The sequence below is a fragment of the Ceratotherium simum genome, chromosome 11, assembly GCF_057802395.1.
Source record: "Ceratotherium simum simum isolate JZ-2026a chromosome 11, ASM5780239v1, whole genome shotgun sequence".
Taxonomy (NCBI): Eukaryota; Metazoa; Chordata; class Mammalia; order Perissodactyla; family Rhinocerotidae; genus Ceratotherium; species Ceratotherium simum.
The window spans coordinates 3,093,637-3,107,609 of NC_141910.1; the positions used below are offsets into that span (position 1 = coordinate 3,093,637).

Below are 13,973 nucleotides of genomic sequence, written 5' to 3' on the forward strand. Positions count from 1 at the left end.
TCCTCTTCTATAAAATGTGAATAATAAGACCCAATAGGTGTTCTGAGAATTAAATGACTTAAAACATGCAAAGGTATATAAGAATGTTCCTAGAAGCATTATGCATTATTGTCAAAAACTATAAATAATCCTAATGTCCATCACCCGTGGAACGGATAATTAAATTGTGGCATACTTTGAAATACTATACAGCAACAAATGTGGATAAACTATATCCACACACAGCAACATGGATGAACCTCAGGCATGTAACGAAATCAAATAAAGGGCATACTGTGTGATTCTATTTAACTGAAGTTCACAAACAGGCAAAACCAATTTATGGCATTAGAATCCAGGGTAGTGGCTGCCTTTGCAGAGGAAGGAGGGGTTAGTGATTAGAAGAGACAATCAGGGTACCAGTAACTTCATAGTTCTTGACATGAGTAGGAGACACATGGACGTGTTCACTTTCTGATAATTCATTGAGTTGTACAGTTATTACAGTTATGTACAGTTTTCTCCATGTGAAAATACAAAAATACTTCAATATGAAAGTAAAAACAATGCCAAGTCCTTAGAAAAGCACTTGACACATAGTAAGTACACAATAAATGTTAGCTACTTTTAGGTTTCCATGGCAATACATAGAAATGTATATTCTAATCTTTAATGTCTGCATTGTATTCCTTTGAGTGGATGTACCATAACACATTTTATTAATATATTGTTGAAAGACATTGAATTTTTCCAATTTTTCTGATTTAATTATAACTTCATGTGGTTTTATACTTCTGTGATAAGATTTAGTTGATGTTAATGATGAAATAATGGATCATTACAAAATCATACTTTCATGTATGGTTCAGTTAAGAATCACCCAGATGTCTATTCTAAATTCTTAAAAAATTCACCTTGTATCTTTTGTATAGTAAAATTGGTGCAAGTTAACCATACATTCTTTATTATCATTTATCAGTTTATACTCTGCCCCTTCCTAAATGGGAATTTTCTAATATGTGGCTCAGCAAACTTTAAAATTGTGACAATAGCTAAAAAATATGCTAAAAAGTTGTAAAAACACTCATTTCAAAATAATAAATACAAGCCAGGAGAAAGAAAATTCACTATCACATACACGCTTTACTTGCAGTGGTCTGGAATTTATTCAGTACTTAGAGGTTTAGAAATATTTTCAATTTTAAATAGTAGCTTAAAGACATTAATTGATTAAAATGAAACCATAAAAAACAAAAGTTAAATCAGATTAAAATGAAATATGCTCCCCAAATGGTTTAATTAAAATATAATAGTCAAATTTCATATACATTATTTTTTAAAAATCCTACATTGGTTTACCTGTGCTCGCAGCTTCACTTCATTCACTTCATTGCTTAGGTCTTCAAGATCTCTACCCAAATGCAGACAAAATTGCTTAATTCTTGTTTCTCTGTCACCCACAGATTTATCAATGGCATTCCGAACAGCAACAATGGACGGCTTCATAGTAGCAAAAACAGCAAAGTCTTCAGGAGGTGTGGGGGCCTGATACTGTTCAATGAGCTTGTACATTTGAATCACTACATTCCCTTCATCTTCAAGGCTTTCAATCTAAATAGAAACATTGGCTGCTCGTTACATATGTCAGAGTCCTATAACACCTTTAAGTTTTGTCTAATAGGAGACAGCTGCTGTGCACTATGACCGTCACACTGGGAATACTCAGCATGTGAGGAGTGCATTTAACATTGCGATCAAACTGGCTGAAGCCTGCTGGGTGATCAATACAGTCATTGTTAAAATATAGGCAATCAGGGGCGGAGTCAAGATGGCGGCCTAGGCAGACTCTGAACTCACCTCCTCCCGTGGACACAGCCAATTTACAACTACTCGTGGAAAAATTACCCCTGAGACAGAACTGAAAACTGGATAAGAGGAACTCCTGCAACAACGGACAATCCTTACTGGGGTAGAAGAGGCAGAGACTCCCTTCTGGAGAGGAAAAATGCCGCCTTCACAAGCCGCCAGCCTCACGGCCGCCGGGAGCAGCTCATAGGTACGCAGCCTCCCTGGAGGCGCGGGGCCCTGAGCCGGGGAGCGCCCCCGCTGTGGGCATTTTGTGGACCCAGCACAATTGAGACCAGCAGCATAATATCTGACTTTGCCTGCTACTAAAGCATTGGGTAGCACCCCCAGAAAACCCGGTTCACAAAGAAACTAAAACTGGCTCTTAAAGGGCCCGCGCACAAACTCACCCGTTCCAGAAAGCATCCTAAAATCACCAGAAAGAAAGGTGCACAGTGCTTTGGTGACAAGAGACTCACCTAATAGGCCCTGAGTGCATCTCGGTGAGGGGTGAGACCTCTCCAGGGACTGGGACATTGGCAGCGGCCATTGTTGTGGCCTGGTGTTAGCGTGCTGACACAGACGCCATTGGAGTTCTCCCTGAGACCTGCTAGCCCAGGGTCTGCTCCACCCGCTAGAGCACCGATTTAATCCAGCTCAGCCAGGGCAGGCAGCCCACCCTAGAGACTAGCCCCACCCAACAACAAGCCCTCAGGCAACGTGTGGGCCTGCATAGATTGGTGACTGGATTCTCTGCAGCCTGGCAACTGAGCTGACTTGAGCGGGGCAGGGTGTGCACAAGGAGCGGGTGGAGAGTGTCGGGCGGTGGCAGAGTGTGTGGGGCTCCCGCCCTGGAGAGACTGGGTCCACTTGGGGAGGTCGGGGCGCTCACACGGGGCAGGACTGTGTTGACTGTGTGTGTGGACCTGTGGGCGGCAGGGCTTCTCAGCCACAGAAGACTTGTACTTCTCAAAGACCCACATAGGAGGTTTGCTCCACCTTCCAAAACCTGAAACAATTGGGTGCTCCTGTGCCTGAGGCCAGCCCCACCCAGCTGCAATCCTCAGAGAGCTGACAAGAGACCTAATAGGCTAGAGGCTTACAGCAATTGTAAGGCCCTGAGCCTAACAACCTGCCACGGTGGGGGCCTACTCACTTAAAAGAAATACTGCAACACAAATGTGGTATTAGAACTTGCAGCCAACTGTGCTGGGGCTCCCCACAGCTGATAAAGAGACTGAAGGGCCCACAACAACTACAAGCAGCTGAGCATTACAACAGCTGGCCAGGAGCATAACTCAGCCTCCCTGGGCGCCTACAGGGAGAGCAAACAGGCCACAGCAGAAGGATACACGTAGCCCACATAGGGGTCACCCCTGGAACATTGAGAACTGAGGGAAGCACACTGGAAGCCTCCTAAGCCATCACTTACATAAGGTCACCTATCCAAGAGCAGGAGCCGTAGCTGACCTACCTAATACGTAGACACAAGCACAGGGAAAGAGGCAAAATGAAGAGGCAAAAGAATACATTCCAAGTAAGGGAACAGGACAAAACCCCAGAAAAGGAACTTAGTGAAACAGAAATGAGCAACCTACCCGACAGAGAGTTCAAACTAAGAGTGTTAAGGATGCTCACTGATCTGGGGAGAAGAATAGATGGACTCAGTGAGAATGTCAACAAAGAAATGGAAGATATAAAAAAGAACCAATCAGAAATGAAGAATACAATACTGGAAATGAAAAACTCATTAGAGGGACTCAAAAGCAGAATAGAGGATACAGAAGAACGGATCTGTGAGCTGGAAGAAAGACTAGAAGAAATTACCCAAGGTGAACAGGTAAAAGAGAAAAGAATTAAAAAGAGTGAGGACAGTCTAAGGGACCTCTGGGACAACATCAAGCGCACTAACATCCGTGTTATAGGTGTCCCGGAAGGAGAAGAGCGAGACAAGGGGGCAGAGAATCTATTTCAAGAAATAATAGATGAAAACTTCCCTAACCTAAGGAAGGAAACAGACATCCAGGTACAGGAGGCACAGAGAGCCCCAAACAAGATAAACCCAAAGAGGCCCACACCAAGACACATCATAATCAAAATGTCCAGAATTAAAGATAAAGAGAGAATCCTAAAAGCCGCAAGAGAATGTCAAGTTACATACAAAGGAAACCCCATAAGGCTATCAGCTGACTTCTCACCAGAAACCTTACAGGCTAGAAGAGAATGGCATGATATATTTAAAGTGCTAAAACGAAAAAACTTACAGCCAAGAATACTCTACCCAGCAAGGTTATCGTTCAAAATGGAACGAGAGATCAAAATTTTCCCAGATAAGCAAAAATTAAAGGAGTTTGTCACCAAGAAACCAGTGTTACAAGAAATGTTAAAGGGACTGATTTAAGGGGAAAAGAGAAGACCACAAATAGGAAAAATTATCTATTTCCACGATTAGAACGTAATGGATACAAATGCACAAAAAAGAGGTTGGATATGATATCAAAAACATAAAAGGAGGGAGGAGGGTAGTTAAAGAGTACAGCTTTCAGACAGAGGTCAAACTAAAGTGACCATCAATTCTGTATAGAAGAAGGAAGGAACAGAGAGGGACTACTAAAACACTGAGGTGAAAAAAAAAAAGTTAAAAATGGCAGTAAGTACATACTTATCAATAGCTACTTTAAATGTCAATGGACTAAATGCTCCAATTAAAAGGCATAGGGTGGCTGACTGGATAAAAAAACAAGACCCATATATATGCTGCATACAAGAGACACACTTCAGACCTAAAGACACTCACAAACTGAAAGTGAAGGGATGGAAAAAGATACTCCACGCAAATGGCAATGAAAAGAAAGCTGGGGTAGCAGTACTCATATCAGACAAAATAGACTTTAAAACAAAAACTGTAAAACGAGACAAAGAAGGGCATTACATAATGATCAAGGGAACAATCCAACAAGAGGATATAACACTTGTAAATATCTACGCACCCAATGTAGGTGCACCTAAATATATAAAGCAATTATTAACAGACATAAAAACAGAAATAGACAGTAACACAATAATAGTAGGGGACTTTAACACTCCACTTACACCAACGGACAGATCATCCAAACAGAAGATCAATAAGGAAACATTGGCCTTAAACAACACACTAGAACAGATGGACCTAGTAGATATATACAGAGCATTCCATCCAAAAACCGAAGAATACACGTTCTTTTCAAATGCACATGGAACGTTCTCCAGGATTGATCACATATTAGGCCACAAAACAAGTCTCCATAAATTTAAGAAGATTGAAATAATACCAAGCATCTTTTCTGACCACAAAGGTATGAAACTAGAAATCAACTATAGGAAGAAAATCAGAAAAGCCACAAATACATGGAGATTAAACAAAATGCTACTGAACAACGACTGGGTTAATGAAGAAATCAAAGAAGAAATCAAAAAATACCTGGAGACAAATGAAAATGAAAATACGACATGCCAGAATTTATGGGATACAGCAAAAGCGGTTCTAAGAGGGAAGTTTATAGCAATACAGGCCTATCTCAACAAACAAGAAAAATCTCAAATAAACAATCTAACAATGCACCTAAAGGAACTGGAAAAAGAAGAACAAACAAAGCCCAAAATCAGTAGAAGAAGGGAAATAATAAAAATCAGAGGAGAAATAAATGAAATAGAGACCAAAAAAACAATAGAAAAAATTAATAAAACCAAGAGCTGGTTCTTTGAAAAGATCAACAAAATAGACAAACCTTTAGCTAGACTCACCAAGAAAAAAGAGAGAAGGCACAAATAAGTAAAATCAGAAATGAAAGAGGAGTGGTTACAACAGACACCTCAGAAATACAAAAGATTATAAGAGAATACTATGAAAAACTATATGCCAACCAATTCGACAATCTGGAAGAAATGGATAAATTCTTAGAATCATACAACCTTCCAAAACTGGATCAAGAAGAAGTAGAGAATTTGAATAGACCAATCACCAGTAAGCAGATCGAAACAGTAATCAAAAACCTCCCCAAAAATAAAAGTCCAGGACCAGACGGCTTCCCTGGTGAATTCTACCAAACATTCAAAGAAGACTTAATACCTATCCTTCTCAAACTCTTCCAAAAATTGAGGAGGGGGGGGAAGCTCCCTAACTCATTCTACGAAGCTGACATTACCCTGATACCAAAACCAGACAAGGACAACACAAAAAAGAAAATTACAGGCCAATATCACTGATGAACATCGATGCGAAAATCCTCAACAAAATACTAGCAAATCGCATACAACAATACGTTAAAAGATTATACACCATGATCAAGTGGGATTTATTCCAGGTATGCAGGGATGGTTTAACATTCGCAAATCAATCAACGTAATACACCACATTAATAAAATGAAGAACAAAAATCACATGATCATCTCAATAGATGCAGAGAAAGCATTTGACAAGATCCAGCATCCATTTATGATAAAAACTCTGAATAAAATGGGTATAGAAGGAAAGTACCTCAACATAATAAAGACCATATATGAGAAACCCACAGCTAATATCATCCTCAATGGTGAAAAACTGAAAGCTATCCCTCTAAGAACAGGAACCAGACAAGGATGCCCACTGTCACCACTCCTATTTAACATAGTATTGGAAGTCCTAGCCAGAGCAATCAGGCAAGAGAAAGAAATAAAAGGGATCCAAATGGGAAAGGAAGAAGTGAAACTGTCACTATTTGCAGATGACATGATTTTATATATAGAAAACCCTAAAGAATCCACCAGAAAACTTTTAGAAGTAATAAACGAATATGGGACAGTTGCAGGATACAAAATCAACATACAAAAATCAGTTGCATTTCTGTACACTAACAACGAAGTAGCAGAAAGAGAAATTAAGAATACCATCCCATTTACAATTGCAACAAAAAGAATAAAATACCTAGGAATAAACTTAACCAAAGAGGTGAAAGATCTGTACACCGAAAACTATAAAACATTTCTGAAAGAAATTGAAGAAGACACAAAGAAATGGAAAGATATTCCATGCTCTTGGATTGGAAGAATTAACATAGTTAAGATGTCCATACTTCCTAAAGCCATCTATAGATTCAATGCAATCCCTATCAAAGTTCCAACAACATTTTTCACAGAAATAGAACAAAGAATCCTAAAATTTATATGGAACAACAGAAGACCCCGAATAGCTAAAGGAATCCTGAGAAAAAAGAACAAAGCTGGAGGTATCACACTCCCTGATTTCAAAATATACTACAAAGCTATAGTAACCAAAACAGCATGGTACTGGCACAAAAACAGACACACAGATCAATGGAATAGAATCGAAAGCCCAGAAATAAACCCACACATCTATGGACAGCTAATCTTTGACAAAGGAGCCAAGAACATACAATGGGGAAAAGAAAGTCTCTTCAACAAATGGTGTTGGGAAAACTGGATAGCCATATGCAAAAAAATGAAAGTAGACCCTTACCTTACACCATACACAAAAATTAACTCCAAATGGATTAAAGACTTGAATGTAAGACCTGAAACTGTGAAAGTTCTAGAAGAAAACATAGGCAGTACGCTCTTCGACATCAGTCTTAGCAACATCTTTTCAAACACCACATCTGACCGGGCAAGAGAAACAATAGAAAAAATAAACAAATGGGACTACATCAAACTAAAAAGCTTCTGCACAGCAAAGGAAACCATCAACAAAACGAAAAGACAACCTAACAATTGGGAGAAGATATTTGCAAACCATACATCTGATAAGGGCTTAATCTCCAAAATATATAAAGAACTCATGCATCTCAACAACAAAAACTAACAACCCAATTAAAAATGGGCAAAAGACCTGAACAGACATTTCTCCAAAGAAGATATACAGATGGCCAACAGACACATGAAAAGATGTTCAAAATCACTAACTATCAGGGAAATGCAAATCAAAACTACAATGAGATATCACCTCACGCCCGTCAGAATGGCTATAATTAACAAGACAGGGAACAACATGTGTTGGAGAGGATGTGGAGAGAAGGGAACTCTCATACACTGCTGGTGGGAGTGCAAACTGGTGCAGCCACTATGGAAAACAGTATGGAGATTCCTCAAAAAATCAAGGATAGAACTACCATATGATCCAGCTATTCCACTGTTGGGTATTTACCCAAAGAACTTGAAAACACCAATTTGTAAAGGTACATGCACCCCTGTGTTCATTGCAGCCTTATTCACGATAGCCAAGACTTGGAAGCAACCTAAGTGCCCATCAAGGGACGAATGGATAAAAAAGCTGTGGTATATATACACAATGGAATACTACTCAGCCATAAGAAACGATGAAATCCAGCCATTTGTGACAACATGGATGGACATTGAGGGCATGATGCAAAGTGAAATAAGTCAGAGGGAGAAGGTCAAATACCGTATGATTTCCTTCATTAAGTAGTAGATAATAACAACAATAAACAAACACATAGGGACAGAGATTGGATTGGTGGTTACCAGAGGGGAAGGGGGGAGGGAGGAGGGTGAAAGGGATAATTGGGTACATGTGTGTGGTGATGGGTTGTAATTAGTATTTTGGTGGTGAACATGATGTAATCTATGCAGAAATAGAAGTACAATGATGTACACCTGAAATTTTTACAATGTTATAAACCAATGTTACTGCAATAAACAAAAAATTTAAAAAAAAAATAAAAAATAAAATAAAATATAGGCAATCAGACACAGGAGTAAGTTGTTCAGAATTGAGCAGTTAGTATTATTCTTATAAATGTTTATTTCTCTCTTCTCTCTTTTGTTCCCTAGTGGCATTAAACAGTGCCAATATTTCAAGTTTTCAGAGACAACATGTGCTGTGAGGATGCTCAGCACTAATATCTGAGCTTCCAGGCATGTGTGCTGAGCAGCGATTGTTCCAGAGCAGCCCCTGAGGTGTGGCCAGGCCATGATCCTGGCTGCGTGTTCCCCACTATCCTTTAATAAATACTTTTACTACTTCCAACTGACTATGAAACATTTTCACTTTGATGTCTTATAGAAGATATCCCTGCAAACTTCGAATAAATCTTCTCATTTTTCTAAGCTAACTGCATGAGTTTTTGTTACTTTCAGCTGAAAGTCTAACACCTTAAACAAGTTATAAACAGAACTAAGTCTCTGTGCCCCAAGATCTGTTCATCTTCCTGTACATCCTATCCTTGCAGTAAGCACATGTCCAGGTTCCTCTGGGAGTGTCCTGGTTTACACTTATTGTCCTGGCATAGTGATTAATAGTGCCTCATTCACTCTCAAAAATGGCCTGGTCAGATAATGATTATGTGGCCTGCCCTACCTCCACTGGTTCATGATACTACTCTCTACCCTTTCACGGTAGAAAGATACCCCAGAGTGATCTCGGACTTCTCTTGTTGTCCCCTCATTCAGTTGCCCTTTCGATTCTACCTACTTAACATCTCTAGCATCCATTCCTCCTCTCCTGTCCTTGAGAATAGTGCTTTAGCTACAGTTCACCACTTTCTCCACCAAGCACCCTTTCTCCATAGCATATCAATTGCCGATCATGCTCTTGTCCTGCTGCCTCAGGTCTTTGCACATGGTTTTCCCTCTCCATGGAATGCCACCTGAATAGATGTACTTTAGGACATAGCTTAAATACCACATCCTCCACAAAGCCTTCTGTGACCCACAGGCAAGAATGACCACAAAGCCCCCAGTCCCACAACAGTGTCTTATACCTATACCCATTGTACAATAATTATCCGATTTCATTCTAGATTCTGAGCTCCTTGAAAGCAGGTGTACTCATTGTTATAAACCCTGCACCCTGCTAAGTAGGTATTCACTAAATTTTCTGAATGAATGGATGAGGTTCCAAAAAAAGCTGTTCACACGTGGAGAGCATCTCTCATGGGAAGCTGCTTCCCCAACACATCACCCAGCAATGTACAGACAACCTCATGGAGATGGGACACAGTCTGAGTTGTCTGCATGGCACATCAACTTTGCTGTTCTGGAACCACACAGTGAGAGCAGTCTAACCTCTGCAACATGATCCTACCTTCCTGTCATAGTTTATATAACAGGATTGCGGGGCGGGGGGCAGTGCTGAATCCATTTATTAGCTATCTAGAGTTAATATTGGAAGAGAGAGATTCTCTCGGTGGCTGGCTAGACGTGCGCTGTAACTTGGAAGCTGCTGGTAGCCATGTCTGCTGCTGTGGGACGCAGAAGCAGAAGCAGCCTGTCTGCAGAGGGAGAGAAGCAAGGCAGACCCTCAGAGAGATGCAGAGAGGGGAGATGGAGAGAGGACCACCTGGGTTTCCCACAGCCTTCTCATTCCTGGTTCTGGTGAGTTCCTAAGCCTACCTACATTCTTGATCAAGGGGGTAAGGTTCTATGAAACACTCTTGAATCCTTAAATAGGGTCCCCACTTTTGGCCTAAGCTAGGTCATGTGGATTTTGGTTATTCGTCCAAGGAGCCTTAACGACTAGTATAAATCATAATAACTGGCGTCTTTAGACTCCTGGGATGATGTATGAGTAAACCTGAGGGAAAACAACAATCATCTGCCCTTTTACGAAGGTGCTGCTTCTTGAAATGAGAAACAAAATTGTTACTTCTACAGGCACATGAAATAGCCTTTACAGGAGTCCCTCCTTATCCTCAGGGGATACGTTCCAAGATCCCCAGTGGATGTCTGAAACCATGGATAGTACCAAACCCTGTATATACTATATGACATATACTACCATATACCTATGATAAAGTTTAACTTATAAATTAGGCACAGTAAGAGATTAACAACAATAATTAATAATAAAATAGAACAATTATAACAATATACTGTAATAAAAGTTACCATAGATCTTAGCAACCTCAGCACACGATTTTTTTCCTTTCCTTAAGTCGAGAACTTTCAACTTTTCACTTAATGGAAGCATTTTATGGCTTCTCTCTGGCATATCTGAATTGTCAGCATCACTACTCTTGCCCTTTGTGACCATTTTAAGTAAAATAAGGGTTACTTGAACACAAGAACTGCCATACGATGATAGTCGATCTGATAACTGAGACGGTTACTGAATGAATAATGGACAGGTAGTGTATACAGTGTGGATCCGCTGGACAAATGGACGATTCATGTCCCGAGTGGGACAGAGCAGGATGGCATGAGATTACATCATGCTACTCAGAATGTGCATAATTTAAAACTTATGAATTATTGACTACTGGAATATTCCATTTAATATTTTCAGATTGTGGTTGACACAGGTAACTGAAGCCGCAGAAAGCGAAACTGCAGATAAGGGGAGACTACTGTGCTATTAATTCCATTACTATATAACAGACTATCCAGTTGTTAATCACTTATTTCACTCAGTTTATATTTTTTTATTTGTAACATATCTTTAATTTTCAGATATTTAAGAAAATATTTTATCTCTATTTCAAATGCCAAATTGATATGAATGAAAGCTTATGAAAAACTGACTATTGAAACTATGTAAATGTTGGACTGCCTGCCACAAGAAGAGCCTGAGATGAGGAAACCAAGTCTCCAGAGAGAAAGAAATAAGAGAGACAAAAAACTATGTGTGTGTGAGAGAGAGAGAGACAGAGGGAGAGATAGCTGACCCCATCATATGTGCCACTTGAGTCCCCATATCTACTGTTCTACCTGCCCCCCACCTCATTATTTAAGCTGGTTCGAGTTGGGTTTCTTCATTCATAAAGGTACATTTCCTGACCATTATGCAGATATAGGTTGAGGGTCAAGAATTCCATTACGACTAATATCTGGATTACAATTCTATTGCCATTTATCACAAATAAGCATTGAAATAAACTGTGGTTGAGAGCATTGGCTTTGTGGTCAGAGATCCAAATTTAAATTCTGGCTCTACCCCATACAAGCTCTGTGATCTTGGACACTATAATCTATTTTAGTCCCTGTTTACTCATCTGCAGAATGAAAATTAAAATTATCTATACTTAAGTTTTCGTGAGGATTTAAAGTATAAAAAATTAGTGAAAACCCTGACTAGTTGTAAGGGTTTGATAAACGTTAGCTGTCATTGTTGCTGTGACGCAGGGCATCTAATTAGCTTGTCTGAAAGTGTTTATGATATTTTGACAGATGGTTCTTGAGCTTCAGTACCTCGATTTCTTCTATTTGTCTTTCATACCTACCACAGGATCTGGAATACTGAGTAATATAAGGATCTACTCACCCTTTCCTGAATTTCATCAAGAAATACCAAGCTGTTAACGTATTCTATGGTGGTAGTTGGAATAAATTCAAGTTTATACTCTGCATCTTGTGCCTCAGAGATAATGGCATCCACTTTTTTCTTGCTTTGACGAGGAAGCATATAATTTAGCACCTAGGAAAGAAAAAAGTGTGATTCATAACTACTTGAATATTTCCATTTTATTATATATTTTAGATAAATCCTAATTGAACATCTGTTAAGTCAGCAGGTATGGGAAACAGCAGTGTATATGAAGGGATTTCTTTTTTAACTTTAAATCATTACTGGTCACATGAACCAACAGGAAGGGCAGGTTTTGAAGACCATTTCTAGGACAAACTAGATCGCACATCTTATTAAAAAGGTTGCCTAAATGCTCCGATCTCTTGTAAGCACCCTTTCTGCTACTTTGCCTTATGCAGTGGAGATTGTAGTACCCTCCCAGCATCAATTCCACTCCTTTCATGTTGAGTGGTAGCATTCGGTTTGGGGGAAATTGACCTCTCCTTCAGAAACAAAGATGGAGTCTGACGGATCATTAGGCAAATTATGAGCATGGCTTCCTTTGGCCAATGTGATTGGATTACGGCGGAACTCTGACCTTAGTTGATCTAATCTAATAGAAGGCCAGGACTTTTGTTTAAGGCTGAGAAATGTGTGCGTAGAATCTCAATCTCTCTTTCTGTCTCTGTAAATAAACAAGGAAATAATTAGCCTATGGAGCTTTTGACAACCATTTCACAAACGTGAGGGAATGCTAGCTTTAGGATGAAGCTGGCACATCAGGAGGCTCAGTATAAAAAATGAAAAAAAATTGGGTCCTTGGTAATACCATTGAGTCACTAGATCAAATCTCCCTGATGCCATCCACCCTTTGGTCTTTTTAGATACATAGCCCATAAATTATCTGATTGCTTAAGCCAGTTTGAGTTCAGTTATCTTTGGGTTGGTATATAGTAGTGATCAAAAATTTGTTGAAATTGAATTGAATTTGCTCCAATTATGTATTTTTTCCATTTTTAACAGATGAAAGAAGCAAAGCTCTAGAAGAAAGCCCAATGCCATACAGCTAATTAATGACAGAACAGATCCTAGCACTCAGGTCTGCAGTCTTTTATACAGGGCTCTGTCTTCTGCCGTCTACATCAGGGTTCGGCAGAGGTTTTCTGTAAGGGCCAGACAGTAAATATTTTAGATTTGCAAGACATACAGTCTCTGTCACAACTACTCAACTCTGCCCTTGTAGTGAGAAAGCACCCACAGGCAATACACAAGCCAATAGTCATGGTTATATTCTAATAAAACTGTATGTACAAAACTGGTGGCAAATTAGACTGGCCCTTTAGGCTAGTTTCCCACTCCCTATTCTATAGCATTGCCCCTCTGGAGGTGTTTGATTATTTATAGGTATACTCTTGGCTCCAAAGGAAGATCTGAAAGTTACTACAGAAGCAATAAAAATTTCCTCAGCTCTCCAACTCACCAAAATATAATCAGATTTAGAGGCAGCTTCAGATCACGAAATGATCTCCTAACTTGATCTCAGTATCCTACAATCAACCAGCATTCCCATTACACACTGAGCTGTTACAGCCGTATCTCTTTTGCAAGAAGCTTTGAAATGCTCCAACAAAGGAAAAAGAAGTGGCAGTAAGAGGCTAGTCTGAGTGAGACCTGCAGTCCCCTCCCTTCCCTGGTCTGAAAGCCGACTGTGCTTGGGACAGAAAGAAGCATATGGGACTTTTCCTAGCAATTAATTTTAGACTTACGTTAATTTTAAATATTTGCAGTACTAGAAAACAAAGATAGTTTATTTGCAGTAGAAAAATAAAAAAATCATTGTAGACACCATAATTAAAATTTTTCCGAGTTCATA

The 13,973-nt window shown here is 39.5% G+C and overlaps 1 protein-coding gene across 1 annotated transcript in view; it reads right to left on the minus strand.

The window, feature by feature from the left end:
* The window catches only part of DNAH6 (dynein axonemal heavy chain 6), a 271,015-nt gene that overhangs the window by 187,893 nt on the left and 69,149 nt on the right, over window positions 1-13,973 (minus strand). The window contains exons 14-15 of the mRNA XM_004437202.3: window positions 12,077-12,229; window positions 1,339-1,590 (exon numbers count right to left, since the gene is read on the minus strand). Coding sequence (XP_004437259.2) covers window positions 1,339-1,590; window positions 12,077-12,229 — 405 coding nt within the window. The remainder of the gene's footprint in view (window positions 1-1,338; window positions 1,591-12,076; window positions 12,230-13,973) is intronic.